At 42.3% G+C, this 19098-nt stretch overlaps 1 protein-coding gene across 2 annotated transcripts; it reads right to left on the bottom strand.

Moving 5' to 3' along the window:
* Positions 1-26: 26 nt before the first annotated feature.
* Positions 27-16940, bottom strand: gtpbp10 (GTP-binding protein 10 (putative)). Of its 2 annotated transcripts, XM_012818175.3 has the most exons (11): positions 16728-16940; positions 16004-16197; positions 14915-15006; positions 14560-14704; positions 13808-13881; positions 13522-13574; positions 11447-11554; positions 10899-10976; positions 7879-8002; positions 3200-7607; positions 894-1339 (listed from the first exon to the last, which is right to left on the bottom strand). In XM_012818175.3, exons 1-10 carry the CDS (start codon positions 16758-16760, stop codon positions 7357-7359), a joined length of 1152 nt encoding a protein of 383 aa, XP_012673629.1. In that variant the 5' UTR covers positions 16761-16940; the 3' UTR covers positions 894-1339; positions 3200-7356. The 2 variants fall into 2 exon arrangements, with proteins under 2 accessions (XP_042564994.1, XP_012673629.1); XM_042709060.1 differs by lacking the exons at positions 7879-8002; positions 10899-10976; positions 11447-11554; ... (4 more) ...; positions 16004-16197; positions 16728-16940 and adding an exon at positions 27-300 and having other exon boundaries at positions 530-1339; positions 3200-7355.
* Between the last annotated feature and the right edge of the window lie 2158 nt (positions 16941-19098).

The following is a 19098-nucleotide window of genomic DNA, read 5'->3' as shown; positions in this document are numbered from 1 at the left end:
TTACATTTACTTTTATTCATTTCTCAGGCCCTTTAATCCAAAGTAGTTCACAGAATAGGTTGATTATACCTGAAGCAACTGTAGATTAAGAAACTATCAAATTATAGAATTTACATGCATATTATTTATATGCAGTTACACACACACAGAGAGCTCTTTTGCAGGTGGAGACACACCTTTTCTCAAGCAGGATGTAGCACTTGGGGAGGGGAACCACAGGTTGAGGCGATGTCCAATTACAGCGGATCTTACTCTCATGTGACTTCCTGTAGCATGACAGACTGGGGCTCACTGGTGGAGCTGGGCCAAGGAGAAGAGGGAAGGAATGGAGGGAGAGCAATGTCAGGTAGGGTAGGTAGGTAGGTAGGCACGTATGTATGTATCTATGTATGTATATATGTACAATGTTTGTATTATTATGTAATTATACATTGACATATCTGTTAACAAAACAATTTCGATAATTTTTTTGTCATTTAGTATTTTAGGACAAATAGAAGAAAAGTGATTGAGGTGTATGTTTGCTCACTTCCTAACGTGATTTTCACAGTGCTCATCAGCGCCCCCTCTCTGTAGCAGCTGTAGTTTCCTGCATCCCTCAGTCCAAGGTGGGGCAGTCTGAGAACTCTCATCTCGGCGCTTCCCTGCACTACCACACCGTCCAGTGTCCAGTAACTCTGCCTCTTTCTCTTGGGCCGCGCTGCTGCCCCCTCCTCCGTGGCATCATCCTGGAGAAGAGGCGGGGAGGCCGCTCTTGCTGTGTCGGCCATTTTGGTCATTTGCGGCCATTCTGTTGTGCTGAAAGTCTCCCCCTGGTTTACCGATGTGACCGTTTCAGTTGTGACAGTTGGTCTGTACTCATTTGGTTGAGTCTCGGTAACATCTCTTCTTTCTCTTTCGTGTGCCCCTTGTAGGGTTCCTCCTGTACTTTCATCATATCCTTCTGAAGAGGTTCCTCCTCTCTCTCTGTGGAATCCTTCAGTGGCTGTTCTCCTAGTCTCTCTTTGGTAAGTTCCAGGTTTGGTTTCTCTATCTTTTTCATGGGATCTGTCACTGGAGGTCACCCCTGTCTCTTTCTGGTATTTCCCACGAGAGGTGTCATCTGTTGCTTCGGTCAAGGATCTTCCTGTCTCCATTTTGTATGTTGCAGTAGAGGTCTCTGCTGTTTTTCCAAGGTATCCTTCATCTGATGTGGTCCCTGCGTCTTGCTGGTAAGCCCTAATAAAGGGTCTCTCTGTATTTCCCTGGACCTTAAGCACTCTGTCAACAATGACATCGCCATGGCAATGAAGGAGGACTTCACTGCCCGGGGTCAACACCATTACCCCTGGAGGTGGATCTGAGAAAACCAGAGAGTGAGGAGAGAACAAAAGTTAGTAATGTCCATGTCTTAAAGAGTATGTGCATGAGTAGAGGGGTGTGGGGGTGGGGTGCATATCTACAAGTGTGTGTTTGTGTGTGTAGCCTATATACTTGTGTGTGTATGTGTGTGTGTGTGTGTGTATAGCCTATTTATGTGTATGTGTGTGCATGTGCATGATTGTGATTGTGTGATTGTGTGATTGTGTGTGTGTGTAAAGCCTGTGTGTGTGTGTGTGTGTGTGTGCATATGTGCTTGTGGTGTAAACGATGTGTGTAGGTGTGTGACATTCTCAGATAAACAGGGCCGAGTTACATAGCGTAGCCACAGTGTTCCTCTCACTTCCTCTTTCTTTCACCCTTATCCTCCCTTCTTTTTCTTTCTCTCCTCAGACCTCTCTCTGTTCCTCTCTCAGAGCTCTCAAGGGGAAATAAATCGAATAGCACTCATGCTAAACAGTATGCCTATGTTATGGCTGTATTTTCACCTGCTTGGGTCCCAGGCCACTAATACTCATGCGCACTAACTCACACACACACACACACACACACACACACACAGGCACGCACGCAAGTAGCCCACTACAGCGTTCAATAACCTGTACAAAGAGAAGGATTTAGGTTATAAAGGTAAAGGTAAGGCTGCTCTGGTGCAAGATTTCGTTTAAAAAAATAAATAAAAAAATCACTTGTCTCCAATGAGCATGTGTGTGTGTGTGTGTGTGTGTGTGTGTGTGTGTGTGTGTGTGTGTGTGTGTGTGTGTGTGTGTGTGTGTGTGTGTGAGAGAGAGAGAGAGAGAGAGAGAGAGCTATAGTTAGTTTGTAAGTTTGTATGTGCGCTTGTGTGAAAGAGAGTTAGTGTGTATGTGTGTATGTGTGTGTGGCAGGCACCACAAATGGAATAAAATAGAAACATATATATATATATATAGAAATATAGAAAATATAGAAAATGGTTGGTGCTGTGATGTACCGGACACTGAATAAATAAGTGCGCAAATGAGTGCAAGTGGCCTTATGTGAACCAAAACCTGTTTCATACTTGTTACAACCAACCACTTTTTAATAGCTGCTAAGCACCAGAGATTAAAATAAGTAATAGCCTATTTTAACCTATAGGTAATACTTTCAAAATGTGTACTTTAAAAGATATAAAAGTTTGACAATGAATTAACAATGAAGAAACTAACTACATGAGTAACTTGAAAAAGGACCTCCTTAAAAATGAGAAGTTTAAGGGGACAGAAATGATAAAAAATTGTTCCTTACTTTGGTTTAGCTTTGTCAATATGAATATATGAATACAAATAAAAAATAACATTTTGGATGAAAATAAAAATCCTATAATACATAAATCTACTGCATCCATCAAGTGAGACACTGCTAATTGTACTGGCAAAACGAGGAAAAGGGAACTTTCACAGCAGATTGTGCATCTCAGCAAAAATTCTCAGTGCGCTGCCGATTTCCCGTTATTTTCACCCAAATATGCTAATTAAAACTTAGCAGAAGTCACACAGACACTTCTGCAATTACTGATGTGATTGCTGGTGTCAGTCGCCTCACCACCGGGTGTAAATGTGCTTCAATTTTAGAACTTGACAAAAAATGTTTTTGCTATTTTTTATGTCATATTGAAGAACCCTGTTACTTCTAGCACTGCAATAACAATATATTTCCTACCGGTGTTTCAGCTTGTTGAACCATATATACCCTACCCGTGTGTTTCAGCTTGTAGAACCATATATACCCTACCCGTGTGTTTCAGCTTGTAGAACCATATATACCCTACCCGTGTGTTTCAGCTTGTAGACTGAACACTTCTGTGTGAATTACTGACCTCTCCGTGGACACAGATCATCTCGGTGACCTTCCACCATCAGCAGGAGAGCCAGAGCCAGAGTCCAGCCACAGTCCATCTTCTCTGCCAAAATTCGTCAATCTATACTGAAAACAAGCTGACGAAAAAAGTCCATCAGAAAAAAAACAATGAAACCTCCCTCTTAGTACTTCCTCAACAGTGGAAAAACAAATTAAGCAAACTTTTAAAAAGTAAAAAAAAGAATTCCCCCGAGTGAAAACTATGAAAAAGCAATGTAGTCCACGACACTATAAAATGCTGCAAACCATGCTGAATACTATTCAGGACATCCAACCTGAGCAAGTGACCACTATGAATGCTTCTGCCCTCTCTGTTAAATGTTCTTGCTGCGTACCCGACTGTTGCGTCAAACTCGCCTGTTGGCTAAAACAATCAGGCCCTCTCCTTCCTTCCTCCTGAAGTTACGCCACGACATTTCTGTTACTGCAACAAAACCTGCATTGCACAACGTCCACCCATCTCTCTCATAAGGTGAAAAGTGTGGTGAGAATATATAATGGGACCATTGCCAATAGACGTGCCCTGCTTGGAAGTGTACAATTACGTATAGTCTTCAGATGAGATGAATTTAGACAGTTAGAAATCATGAAATGAAATGAGTATCTATGAGGTGGAATGAAACCTCTCCCCACCATTAACCTGTTTTAAGGCTTGCATGTGTGAATGTGCCCTGTATAGTTTCTGAGAAATTCAATTGATTTGTGCGTTGATATACATTTAGTCATTTAGCAGTTTCCATTCCAAGATTAAGTTTCCACAAACATGATTTATTGTGGTGATTTGAAATGGCGTATGTGTTGCAGTTATGCTTCTGCTAATGCTATGACAAGCAAGATTTTATCCTCCAAATAAATCTCTGCGTGACCGCAACGTTTTCATCTTACAAGAAAAGTGAATTATGTTGGTTACATGAACTTTTTCACATTTGTCTCTTCAAGTCTACTATAGTAGAGTCGATTCTACACATTTTCTCCCTGGTATTAACATTAAACTCCTAATAAAAACTAAAAGTACTTTTTGAACTATGGCTCATGAAATATATATAATATATATAAAATACTTAATGACCCTAACAGTGAAATTCCAACATTATCTCTGGTAAGATCTTTTTCAGATTTTTGTTTATGAGGTTGATGAATGAACATCACATTGCCTTATGATAAAGAGGGCTAGTTGTATTATTATTATTATTATTTATATCAGCTGTTTAAAGACTTTAAAAGCTTTCTTTTCCCTCTGAGTAAATATGGTCTCTGTTCAGTTCACATTATACTCATGTTGTTCTTTAGTTACTCATATTGCTGAATAAACTAATTCATTATATATATAATATATGGATTAACTTATAAAAGCAACAATACTACTGGTTTCTTCACTAAATCTGTCAACAACAAAGGGGAAATGCTATTGTTGTCATTATTTGGGTGATTTCAGCTCAGTAGCCTACTTTAGAGAGGAATTAATCGGCTAGCTACAAAGTCCACCAAAATGGAATAATTAAATGTTCTCAATCTCAATAAACAAAACCAAGACGAGTGAAACTCAACGTTGGACATGAAAAGACTGCAGGGACTCTCCCCTCGTATCTCGCTGTCTCCCATGGGACCAGGCTGCCTCGGCCGAGAGGGACTACAGAGGTCTGTTGTGTCTTGTTGACTCAAACCTCACTAACAGAAAAATAACATATCAAATCATTCAGAAGTAGTTAAGGATTATAACCTCCAAATTGTGCTTTGCTACAGGAATGGCGTGAAGAGATCATAAGAGGTTTAAGTAAGAAAACAAGAAAAAAAATGAGTGAGTGAGGCAAGACCAAAAAAAAAAAAAACACAAGGGTGTTTTGCCTGTTGAGTTTGAGAGGTGAAGCCCTTGCCTCACTTCAGTCTTATGAAAGAGCTCAGGGCAGCGTTTGTTTCACATGAGAACTCACGAAAACAGGTTACTCTGAGAGGCATACGAGTGGTGCCAACTGTTGCAACGCTTAACCATAAACACGCACGTGCAAGCACTACCTCAGACACTTCTGCAAATGTCTCATAGGGACTTTCCACACATCTAACCTATAACCTCTCTGTTGAAACAAACAAACACAGCACAACAACAACAACAAACATTTTTTTAGTACCAGATGAACTTTAGGGGCAGAACATTGCAAGTATGTCCTGTATCTTGTTTGGTCTTTTGTACATATTCAAAAAGAGCATTTTTAAGGTCCTTGTGCTAAATTAATAACACCTGGAGTAAAACATTGTTTGAAAAGTATCTCACCAAGTAACATATGACTGAAACGACATACAGATATACACTATATGGACAGAAGTATTCGAATGCCTGACCATTACACCAACAGGGACTATAATGACATTGTAGTCAAATACATATACTTTAATCTGGAGTTGGTCCCCCTTTTGCAGTTATAAAAGTGTCCACTCTTCTTGGAAGGCTTTCCGCAAGATTGTGGTGTTTCTTTGGGAATGGGTGCCCATTCATTCTGTAGAGCATGTATCCAACATCAGTGCCTGGCCTCATAAATGCTCTACAGAATGGATGGGCACCAATTCCCACAGAAACACTCCACTGTGCAGGGCTACAGTGCCTGACAGGGCATCTGAACTCAACAGGGATACCTTTTATTCAAATGTGGGACATTCCACACCAAATCCCCTAGAGTTCATGTCATGTCATGGTTACTGGTACTTCAAAGCAAATAGTTAATCCCCTTTGAGAAAATATAGTGTAATGTTTTTTTTCCACTTTGAGTGCATTTTGATCTCACTGTGGAGCTTCTGATTTGTATTGAAGGAACTCATAGGATTGATGGACCTATGTACCACATATCAAAATCAGGAAAAGAAATAATACCCAAGATATTCATTTGTAGACATTGATGTTTGCATACTGATTCATGAAATACACCTGATTTATTTAATACCCATATGAATTCAGGAACACAGATCATGTTGAAATTCAGTGGACCTTATCTGGAGAATGGTCTGTACATCCAGGAAACATTTCAGGTAAATCCATGATGATTTGAGGCATTGGTTAAGTTAAACATATGTGGATTAATACCAGCAGAAATTACTTGTTTTGGCTTGGGCATCAACTTCAAACATTTTAAAACAAAAACTATTGGGTGGACAGTGCACTGCAATTCTTCTGGCAGTTTTGCTGCACTAGACGAATTTAACTGACTTTTTTTTTTTCATGAAAATCCATGACATGAACTCGAGGTGATTTAGTGTGGAATGACCCATATAAACGTTTGTGGAAATCTTACAGGAAAAAGACCTTCAAACTAAACCAAAACGCACTAATAAACCACAGCTGAGGGTGTGGACCTCGTCGTCATGGTGTCAGCAGACAACGATTCCTGATTTCGAGGAGTGAGTGTCTGGTGTTTGAATTATGTTTGACAGGATACATACTACAGGGGGCTCTCTGTTCTTTTTCTACACCTACTGCCGCAACCAAAGAACAGACTTTGAAAAAATACAACATGGTTCAAATCTATGCTCCAAAAACATTTTACTTTTCTTAGATATACAACGTTTCTGTACACACCAGTAGAAATGTGGAAATGAATGTATGTGGTTAACATACACGTAGCACATAGGCCGGAGGTATTACATAACAACAGAGAAGAATATGAAGCGGACCGGAAAAAAATATTACTGGTTTAGTGAGCAAATGTACGCATCACCAAACACAAGACAGACTTCCGCCAGTTCATACACACACACACACACACACACACACACACACACACACACACACACACACACACACACACACACACACACAGACACACACACACACACACACACAAACACACACACTTCAACCAGTATATTCCAGCTGCACATTACAGCTCACCTCAACACTGATTGAACATGGCTGATCTTCTCCTACGTTTGCTTCTGAAGGGCAACAACACACGTTCTAGAAGCTTCTCACAGCAGGACAAGTACTCTCGCATCAGACATTCCCCCTCCACACACCCTGACGGGACTGATTAGGGCACAGGCAGGCAGATGTGTGTCATAATCAGTCAATGACTGACTGATTTCAGTCGGCCTCCAGACGGCCTCAAACAACAAGGGCTTGTCTGTGACTCAGGCCTGGTAAGGCAGACCCCACTTAGGGCTGGCAGGGCCGGGGGCCAGCGGCACAGCCTTCCTCAGCTCGCGGAGCTTGTCGTGACGTTGGCGCTCGGTGGCCTTGGCATCCTGCTCCTCCAGCGACTGGCGGATGAGCTGCTGGAGGTGGGCGACGCCCAGGCCGGAGGAGGCGGAGACGGGAACCGTGTGGCTGAAGGTCGGGAAATGACTGGGGACCATGTCCTCGGGGATAAGGTGACGGAAGTCTGAGGGGGCGGGGGGCGGGGGAGAGCAGAGAGGAGAAGAGGATGAAGACAGACTGTGGGAAATAGAGCCGATCGAATTAATTGAAAATAAAATAAATGAAAACCTCTGAACCTTTAAATAGCTTAAAACAACAAAACGCAAAAAAGATTATATTCATCTGGGTACTGTATACTGTAACATTCATAAACTAAAAAAAAAGGTTTAAAATATAATAGTAAAGGTCATGTTGGGTCACCACGACCCACTGAAACGCATGAGCAGAGTTTTTACCCTCTTGGTTGTCCAGTTGATGCATGAGTTCATCGAGTTTCTCTCCAGCCTCAGGCAGGTCCATCTTATTGACCACCAGAATGGCCGGCTTGCTGAGCAGCTCCTCTTTATACAGCTCCAGCTCCTGAACACAAACACAACAAAACACACACTGCTGAACTACTGCTATAATATATATTACACCACTTAAACTACTTGGAGTTATAGCGCACTTCATAGTTTACCATACTTGTACAGTTCATACGTCTTGTGATCATGGCACACTTATAGTTTACTGTACTTTTGCTTTGGGTCACAGCACACTTAGAGTTCACTATACTTAGCACTGAACTTGGTTTTACTGATGCCTCTATTCAAAGGACACCTGATGTACATAAGCATAAAGCAACCAGGTCAGAATATAGTTCAGTGCAAGTAAACAAGTGTTTCATTAGAAAGGACAATGTTCCACCCATCGTCAGGATTATCAAATGGACTGCACTAGCACTGCACATGACCTGAAGCAGAGTTGTGAGGCTAAGCTGAGTGCTAAATTGACACGTGCATCGGAACCACAGGTAGTGTGCTCTGAAAGTCTCCGGAACCACAGGTAGAGTGCAGGGTTTTTCCTGGGTCAAAATGGGTCTTCGGTGCTCCAAAAAAAAATTGCGCGCTATGCGCGCACAGTCTGTGTTACCATGTCACCTTATTAGCTTACATGTTACCATTTCATAAATAATGGAGGATATGCTTCAGGAAATAATTTTGCTTACACTTTAGATTAAAATAGATAGGCTAATAGATTGACAATAGTCCAAGCCCCATGGTGCTATCATGTATGGTTCAAAGATTATCAAGGTTTACCTCTACATATGCAAACTACTGAAATGTATATCAATAAAATCTAGAACTAACCAGTGGTCAGAAATGTAACACACAAATTATGAAATTCAAGTTTATCTATTATTACTATTCATGTTTATTATACAAACCTACATACCATTCTTTTTGTTTTTATTATGAAAACTGTCCACAAATATGTTTAATAGTGTGTTTAACTTCTATTGGCCCACCAATGGAGGCTGCGTTGGAAATCAAACTTTTGTCAGCATTTTGAGTGGACATTTAATTTGCATTTGTACAGGTGTATTCGTGCACGTCGGGCTGGCCCTCGCAGCGGAACGACAGTTTACAACCGCACCGGTTTATTTATCAATGATAATATTAATATTATTATATTCGAGATGCAACACAAATCTATCCGCTCTCCTCCGAACGAGCTGAGCTTTCATTGATAAACCAATGCGGTTGTCTGCCTCTCCCGAGGCCCCGCGGTCTACTGGTACTCGTTCAAACGGGTAGACAAATCAAATAATAGCCTACACCTGTGTATGTCCTCAACATAGCAGATATTTGTAATACATTGAAAGCCATGAATACTGAAAATAGAATGTTATGCTCAAAATCAGCGCCGACTGATGAAGTCAGGATGCATACGCAAGTTGACTGATTGGCAGCTGGCAGCTCTGTCCATTCGCGCACCTCACAGTTGCGTATTGTTCAGACAAGAAGACACGCTTAACAACTCGATTACTATTGATCAAAACATAACGAGGTTTCGGCTGTAGCCTATACTTGAAACATACTATTGAGACCATATTCGCTTACATGCATTGCACGCGTGATGAATTGCCAATCATTGAACAGAGGCTGCTCCTAGCTTGCCAGTTTAGAGAAGACGTTGGTTTGAATTTGAGCAAGCAGCTAGCTAGCAGTTGCTGACATTATCTAGCTAGCTAGCAGTTGCCTACAATATCTTAAAAAAATACTTTGATAGTAGGCTTAGTGTTTTATTTAAGCAGTGTGTTTGTGTACCTATATATCCTATGTGTGATGGTTAGAATATTAATGCCATATACAATAACTCACTTATGAGAGCTATCCAAAGACTGGTGGCTGCCTTAATGTACTGTATTTAGCAGTCAACCTCCCTTACTCTGTACGTTTAGATGCTTTACAGGTAGCTGTAAGCCATTAGATGCATGAGAAATAATTCATATCTATAAATAACAGCTCACCTTTATCTTTTTAACCAGATTTGTAAACAGGTCGCGATCAATATTTTGCAGTAGCTACAATAGGCTACCTTGGTTAAATATCGAATTACGGTAGATGCATGCTAGCATTGTGCTAAATAATTAAGACAGCTAACATTAATTAGTGGTGTTAACATAAAGTCAGTTATTGTATATGGCATTAATATTATTCTAAAACACCTTCACTAGTTGTTTTAACCAGATTTGTAAGCAGGTTGAAAACAACATTTTTGAAGTAAAGTCCCTTGGTTTAAAACAGCTAAAAGCTAGCTACATTAAGTTGCTTGCTCAAATCTCAAATCCAAACCAACGTCTTCTCTAAACTGGCAAGCTTGGAGCAGCCTCTGTTCAATGATTGGCTCAGGGGGTGGGAGGTGGGATGCGCCCTTGAAGTCGACGGTGAGGGCTCAAACACTATTGTCTGAATTGCGCCATGAATGACAGCTTTTTTTTTTTTTTTTTTTTTTTTTTGCCTTAGGCGCTCGCGATTTGTTGTAGGCGCTCGGGAAAACGGCTTAGGCGCGCGCCCAAATTTTCTCTATGCAGGAAAAACCCTGGAGTGTGCTCTGAAAGTCTTTGGAACCACAGGTAGAGTGTGCTCTGCAAGTCTAAGGAACCACAGGTAGAGTGTGCTCTGAAAGTCTTTGGAACCACAGGTAGTGTGCTCTGGAAGTTTCTGGAAGTCTAAGGAACCACAGGTAGAGTGTGCTCTGGAAGTTTCTGGAAGTCTAAGGCACCACAGGTAGAGTGTGCTCTGGAAGTCTAAGGAACCACAGGTAGAGTGTGCTCTGAAAGTCTTTGGAACCACAGGTAGTGTGCTCTGGAAGTTTCTGGAAGTCTAAGGAACCACAGGTAGAGTGTGCTCTGGAAGTCTAAGGAAGTGTGGAGTGTGTTCTGGAAGTGTGGAGTGTGCTCTGGAAGTTTCCTGCTGAAGGTGCCACTCACTTTCGCCAGGAGCTGCACTGCCTGGAAGGCCGAACGGAAGGGGGTTTTACTGGCCAGCTGGAAACCACACACGTCCACCTACGAAGGCAAAGGAAGGTGGGAGGGAGAGAGACAGTGAGAGAGGAGGGGGGGGGGGGGGGGGGGGGCGGCGAGAGAGAGGGAGGGAGAGAGAGAGACAGCGAAAGAGAGAGAGAAGGAGAGATATGAAGAGTAATGTATTCTTCTCTGTGAATTCTTAACCATTACAAACCTGACAATCAAATATTTTGCTATATTAATGTTTTACACGTGCAAGGGAGAGATGATGATGAAGTCTGAGAAAGTGAACTGTTCTGAGTGAAGACAAGAATTAGTCTCCATACAGATGGAAAGGCTTCCATACTGTAGGCTTAGTGGAGGAGAAGACTAAAAAGAATAGTTCCACTGACAGTCATAAGCATGGCATGACAGAGACAGGTGAAGAGACTGATGAGGAGACAGGTGACTGCCATAAGCGTGGCATGACAGAGAGAGGTGAAAAGACTGATGACTGCACTCCTTGGACTCACCACCAACAGCAGCTGCTTGGTTCTCTCTACGTGTTTGAGGAACTTGTGGCCCATACCCCTGTTCATGTGAGCCCCCTCAATCAACCCAGGGAGGTCCGCCACCGACACCTGTCCATTAAACACACACACACACAAAAGAAAATGAAATCAATGCTCAGCTGTTGGACAAGAACATACAAATACGATCGCAATAACACCTGACACAAATAGCCTCCACACACCCACACCTTACAACCTATAATTGAATCTATCTACAATCTATAAGTAACACGACATCAAGACCTGACTGCCAATTTCTTATCATTCGCACATGCCCCAACATACCCATGAAACACTCCATTTCCAGAGTTTCCCTGTGTGTGTGTGTGTGTGTGTGTGTGTGTGTGTGTGTGTTTACTCAGAAAACACATCATCTCACGACATACCACACCATGACCCACTAAAACGCATGTGGTGAGCTTCTTGATCATACTGCGTTAAAAACAAGCAAGGCAATTCCACAGCATGTAGAACATATAATTGCTGTTACCACTGAATAGGAAACTGAATATTCAAAGAAGCTGAAGGTGCGAAACCAACAAAAGCAGCCTGATGAATTCACGCCTTGTTGACCGCTGTTGCCATAGCCACCCATTAAGTCCTTCTATAAACAGGTCCCTCTTTGTCCAAATGGAGTGCTTAACAGGTTTATGTATTACTTTTTCCTTTTCTTTTATTGTTTACACAAACACATCACCCATCTTAAGAGTTTATGCATATTAAACACGGGCATTAAGGCCGCGTTCACACTTGACTTATTTTTTCAACTGCCAGCGCCTTTTTTACATGCAACCCTATGGGAAGAGGAAAAAAAACAATGCCTTTTTAAAAAGCGGCCGCCTTTTAAAAACTTCTAAAAAGGCGCAGCGCCCGACGCCTTTTTGAGTTCAATTTTCTCAACTTTTCAGCGCTGGGTGAAGTCAAGCGCCTTTTTGACAGCTGACCAATCAGAACGAGGAGAGTAGGTACGCGTGTACATTCCCTAGTAACCTACTACCTTAGTTAAAATAAATGGCGGACCAAACTCCGTATATCATCGTATTTGTACCTACAAGTTTTTAGTTTTACCTCTTTTTGCTTAGATTTTTAGAAAGTTACCGAGAAATAGACACTGTTCAATATAAAAAAAAAAACATTATTGTAACTGAAATAAGAGGATTTGCGAGGTGTATGAGCCACCTATCTAATGTTAGCATGCTACTAGCCGTTAGCGATTAGCAATTCCTCTGTGCTTTTGCAAAGCATCTGCCCCCACTTTCTTTTCCCGACATTTACATTTATCTTACATAATCCATCCCCATAAACCGGATATTTCAAGAGTACAGATGCCTATCAATATGCAGTTGCAGGATGGGTGAACGACACCTAGATATGGCATTTGGAGACAAAAACAATATGAATGTGATCACAGGACATGTAGCAGTAATTCAAACAACAGTAATTCAAACAGCGATTATCAACCGTGTTATTTTGGTGGTGGTTAATTGAAACAATCGTGAATAATTGCTGGATCTTATCAAAGCTAAACGTTCCTGAGCAAGCAAGAGTGCCAATATGGGGTAACGAGTTGTAGCTAAAGCCCTTGGTAAAGGGCTAAACAGCTCGCTAGCTATTAGCACTCTAGCTTGCTCAGGAGAGTTTAGCTCTGATAAGGCACAACAATTATTCACGATTGTATCAATTGTATATCTAGGTTTTCTTTGGCGACTGTTGTCGCATCCAACAGCACAACATATCCCGGGCATTTGGAACTTTCTGTGGGTTGTGACCGTAAACAGCTCGCTAGCCATTACCACTGTAGCTTGCTCAGGAGAGTATAGACGAATGTATGATTCCCGCTGTTATGGTTACAGAATTCTCGTGCTGAAGCGCTCAAAAGGCGCTGAAGGCAGCGCTTTTTTCTAAAAAAAGAAGTCAAGTGTGAACGTGGCCTAAGAGGGCAGAACAAGACAGGAAGGAGACGGAGACAGGAAAGAGACGGCGAGAAAGATTTGACAAGACAGGACAACGTGAAACGAGAGAGGGTTCAAGCTCACCTGTTTATGGTCGTCGTACATCACCTTGCCGATCTCTGGTTTTAATGTTGTGACTGAAATAAATGACACTGAGATTTAAAGAGCCCGTCTCCATCCACAGTGTTTTGCACACCACTGCTCACTTTAACAATTTAATACACACATCAGCACCATGTCAAAACAACCACTAAGACCCCAAACATAAATATTCAGCTTTAGATTATATAATTTTGCTGGAGAAATAAAGGTTGAGTATTTTAAAGTTGTGTGTATGTGCGTGTGCGTGTGCATGCCATGTTCTACTCACAGGGATAGCTGGCGATCTCTGGCGTTGCGTGTGAAATGGCTGACAGCAGAGTTGACTTCCCCGCATTAGGGAACCTGTGAACATCAGCTTTAATTTAACAAAGTTCTTACACTCACATTGACAATAAATGTGATGCATTTGTTTTAAAAAAAAAGGTTGTGTGTGCGTCTGCGTGTGTGTGAATCTCTCCCTCCCATTTGTAATACATTGTGCATCCTACTTAATCTTGAAGACATGGATGCCACAGCCTATTTCAAGATCATATACTACTGAAGGTGCTACACTACAGTACAGTACAGGGGGGGGGGGGTTCTTCATTGAGGGCAATAGCTTTATTTAGCATTTAGTTGAAGATAAGTTCCTGTCCATTAAAATGTCGTTGTCTAAATTCATATCGCAAAACAGATCTTTCCAACCTGATTATAAATTATACTGCATACATCTGCTCCTTTTCTGGCTGCTTGTTGTGTTGTTGCTAGTGTGGCTGGGGAAGGGTGAGATCGAAGTAAACTGGATTTGTTTGGGTATAAATGTAAGTCTCTGGGGAATTCCCCTCTTGGTCACTGCTTAAAAACAGCACAATCCATACAGATGACTGACTGACCAGCATTTTAAACAGAAGAGTAAAAACGACACAGTTGTGTCACATTGTCTTATCAGCCAATATTACTCTAAGCACCACATTCCACACAGTGGGGAATGTAAGTGCTGACAATCAAGTCTAAGTGTGTTTGGAGGTAAGCCTCGCTCACCCGACCAGCCCCATGTCGGCGATGAGTTTCAGGTCCAGCCTGACGTGGCGCACCTGGCCCTTGCTGGGGTGGAAGCTGGAGTGGAAGGAGCCGCCTTGGCCTCCTCTGGCTACACGCACCTTATCCCCCACCACATTCAGTACACCTGGCGGCAGGCAGAGTCACAGAGAGACAGGGATCATCATTGGTAGCATCAGGAAAGCATTTCATTACATGCATCCCAACCTGTCAGTATTACACCCAATCAAATTACAACCATCCCTTCTATGGTCCTGAAGCAAAGCGTTGATTGGCTGGAATTGTTTATGGCTTGGTCCGAGGCACTGTGTTTGTTTTGCCAGGACTGTGTACGAACCTAGGACTTTGCCGTTGTCATTGGTGACTGTGATTCCTGGAGGCGCGAGGATCTCACGGTCCGATCCTTTCTTTCCTTTCAGTGCCCGGACACTTTAGGGGAGAAAACATCAACAAACAGAATCAGAAGAACAGACCACAGCAGACGTACACGCCATCAACAGAACAAAGGTTTCCTCACAGGTGATCACATTTCTCAGAAACATGTCCAAGGTCCAGCCACACAACGGTAAACCTTTTCTTTCACAACTAGCCTTTTCTTCTAACCAAACGTCTGCAAGTTGCTGTAACCCTCAATTGTAAAACTGCCATCAATTCTTGTATGATAAGGACGTACGTTTTGGTCTACAAGAGCACTACAGAGAGATTATGTAGAGATGTTTTTCATGTTTCCTCAAGTGTTCAGAGGTCATTCTAGAGGCAAAACATCATATAGACCAACGTCAAGACAACAAAAAGGCAAACATAAATGGCGGTCTAATGCAGCCAAATTAAGGTGACCTTGAGATAGTGGTGACATGGACGACTGGCATATGGCACTGATGAGCGAGCATCACCAGTTCCCTCCCCCCCAGTTTGTTTGATGGCATACATCAAATGAACTCCAGCCCACCACCTGAAGAGCATCATCACAAACTACTGCTGATACTTTAGCTTTTCTCACTGTGCTGACTCAAAGCTAAAGCAGTCCTTTAGTTTGTTTCACAAAAGCTCTATGGCAGTTACGTATCAATTAAAAATTCTGATCCGATTTACCTACACAAAACGAGGAATTGTGCTGCAGTGTAAATATCAAACATATATGGGGAGTTTCCAAGCTATTCCTGATGTGATTGGGCTTACTATGGCTTTCAAGTCTCAAGTCTCAATAAAAAATCAAAAATAAACCAAGTCAAAAAATAAGCCCAAAGCATTAGCATTAGATATTAATATAAAGATCGCTGCTCTCTTTTAAAGCAGGAGTGAGATGTATGATTGTTCTGGACACAGACTACAAGCATTGTAAAGAAACGTATTGACGCATTCTGCAGGGATCACAGTTGACAACAGAATACAGTAGAAATTTAAGCAACACCTATATGGGACTTACACGCTGTTGTCTCCCACTTCAGCCACAAAGCGCTTCTCGGGGTACCGGTCCTTGATTCTCTTGAGGCTGAGGTCTTTAGAGGCGACCACCCACACGTCTCCCCCTTCTCCGCCCTGGCCCCCCAGACGAGGCAACCCCATTCCCCCTGAACCTCCTTTCACAAACACCCGCAGGTGATCCACAAAGTTACCATACTGCCAGGTAAAGAACAATAAAAACGGAGAGAGAGAGAGAGAGAGGGAAGACAAATAATGTTTAAATTGTTAATATGTTCTGTCTTGCATGTAAATAATTACTCAAGAGGTCTATAATAATTATAGCATGAGGTCACGCAATTCAGCACGGGCTAACCAAGCTGCACACAGTGCAGTTTGCTCTGGACAAAGGCGATTTGCAAGGAATTCGCACTGTACCACCGCTTTAGGAAAGTCAATCAGAAACATTATAGGAGGGTTACTGAGAGGCTAGCTACAAAACGACTTTGACAGAAGCCAGTGAGTTTAGCTATTGTTAGCCGCTAGCTGCACTTGTAAGGCGTCACGGATACAAACCGTGTATTTGACTAATAAATAAGATAATATCAACAGAGCTGACAGAAAAGAAAGGCACATACACAGACCACGTCATTTGAAAACACTTAATCAGTAAGCTAGTTAAGATTGCTAGCTTTTGCTAGGTAGTTTAACCTAAGTTATGTTGACAAGCATGAAGTAACTTTACAAACCTTCCGGCAGCAACATCTGCTTAACCAAACCATTGTGCTGAACAGTTGATTTCACAAGAATATGACTGCTGTTGCTTTGATCGTTTTGCATGCTCGCCCTTTACATGCTAAAATGTGCTGTCTACCATGTGTATCTGCTGTGCAAGTACAAACAGGAAGCGCGTCTCACACTCGTAAAGTGATTGGATGTTGTCAATGCCAATCAAAACCAAACTCAGGGTGAAGTTTTATTACGCACGGGTCATCAGAGTACTAAAGTCATCTTCTAGGATACTGTCCATGGTACCAGGGCAGGCACTTGTGTCTCGATTGTACCGATTTGTCCCTTCAGATAAACGGGTTGTCAATTCTAACAACAGCTAGCTAGCCAGTAACTTACTAATAATGAGTGTAGGCCTACGCTATTAAGCTTGCTATGTGTTTTGTAAGGAGTTTGCATAAATGTTCTGGCTGCTAGGGTTATTAATTACATCTGTCATCTGTTTTTAATAAGCAGTTTTTAATGCGTAACCCGCAGATATTCATTTTGTATGTAATATTGTTCAAGTCTGTCAGTGGACAAAGCTTGAGCATAGGATGTAGCCAAGGATGTGGATTAAGAATTCCATAAAGATCTTAAAAACAGGCCCATTGATGGATGTGAACTGTGCATTGTTCTCTACAAACAAATAGAATTCAAATCTGTTTTCAAAGCTAGTAGACCAAATATAACTAAGCTTTTTTATCTGAAGGAGATTTGCTTATAGCAAGGGTAGGCAATGTATTTCAGAAGCATATTTTTCTATATTTTCTGAAATTCTCTTAAAACCACGACAGCAATGAATACATGAAAAGCTCTGACAATAAAGAGGAAGAAATTCGGCCCAAATGAAATGAATGGATGGTCTACCTGCCTGTCTACCTCACCTACCTCATCAATCAAATTTGAAGGCATGGCCCAAAATGACCAATATCTTCTGATGTAAAGGTCCAAGCTTTGCAAAGTTTGATGCAGTCAATCACCACAACATTCTTTGGACGCATGCCATATCTGTTAAAATTTCGTCAGCGTAATGTCAAAATGTTCTTTTGACTCACCTTTGAAGTTTGCCAAACAACAGTATTGTTCTGCTGGTTCTTAACACCTCTGTAAAATGCTGTTGCATTTTCATCATATTATATTATAGTAATAAACCTAATTTGTAGTCAGGTTCTTTCGGTTGGGAGAATGCACACAGAACGAGGCTGTACACGGACTTTAGAAATAGTTAACAGTCTTTATTATTATTATACAAGTTACTCAGTCAATTCATACGGCTACCAGAAATGCCGGATCAGGTCAGGTTACTAAAAGTCAGTAAGCCTCAGTGCTACTCGACTGAACGACTACCCCAAGGCCCTAAACTAGGCGGGTTACACAGCAATACAACACACCACAATAAATATAAAGTTCCAACACACACCACCGCTGTAGGGCACTGCACACACTCCCACGGCACTGCAATAGGCACACACAAGACGCCAGCCGGGCTACACACAAAGCCACCGTCTCTAAACCCTCCCACCTCAGATCATAAACTGGCTACGCCGTCAGGTTAAAACACACACTCATACACGCGCTCACACAAACACACACACACACACACACAAAAGAATAGAGATTAAAACTTAACTCTCCCGAGTTACAAGACCCTCCCCCGGGGTCTGAGCTTGGGCACTGATCGGTAAGGGGAGAGACAGAAACCACCGATCCAGCACTCGTGAGGTCTCAGCCAGTAACGCCAGCGGAAAACCCCTAACTGAGAAGCAGCCAACGCACTCCTAATTCTTCCCCAGCTTTAGCTACAGGTATCCCACTCTTCACCGCCGGCAGCCCTAAGCAGCATGCGAACGGCAACCACCCCTACACCTTGAATGCAGCTCGACGTGAGCAATCTAGCACCGCTTCCCAGACGCCTCACCTTTCGCTGTGGTCTTCCTTTATCCATGTTGTCTCAGCACTGATTATGTTCCACATTCACTCTCCTCCACTCTCATCAATGACCAGGTGTAGCCCATTAATTAACACCGCCAGCTCACCCCTTAGATCCCTCCCCCAATACAAGAGTCATGTCAAAACATTCCTAACACATCACACATAACGTCATTACATTACACTCCCCCCGTCCATAAAGCAGACTCGCCCTCGAGTCTCAATCAAAACATCTCATAGTCCCGAGACCATCCTGGCAGCCTCCTTGGTCGCCCTTGGCGTGTCGCTTCGAGTAAAGGTGCGTCCTGGCGTGTCTCCTCCTCCATCGCCATCTGGTTAGCCGTGGGTATCTGCATGGCCCCCGTTTGTGAAGGTTCTTGACCACCTTGGAGCTGTGTAGTTTGAGCGGGTCGGTCCCCT

Source organism: Clupea harengus, chromosome 11, assembly GCF_900700415.2.
Source record: "Clupea harengus chromosome 11, Ch_v2.0.2, whole genome shotgun sequence".
Taxonomy (NCBI): Eukaryota; Metazoa; Chordata; class Actinopteri; order Clupeiformes; family Clupeidae; genus Clupea; species Clupea harengus.
The sequence above is the reverse complement of the archived record's forward strand: the minus strand, read 5'-3'. Positions and strand labels throughout refer to the sequence as shown.

Coding starts and splice junctions, on each gene's coding strand:
- gtpbp10 (XM_012818175.3), bottom strand. CDS start 16,760: ATGGTTTGGTTAAGCAGATGTTGCTGCCGGAAG. Junction 13,882..14,559: donor GCCGACATGGGGCTGGTCGG/GTGAGCGAGGCT, acceptor TGATGTTCACAG/GTTCCCTAATGCGGGGAAGT. Junction 8,003..10,898: donor CAGTGCAGCTCCTGGCGAAA/GTGAGTGGCACC, acceptor GTTTGTGTTCAG/GAGCTGGAGCTGTATAAAGA.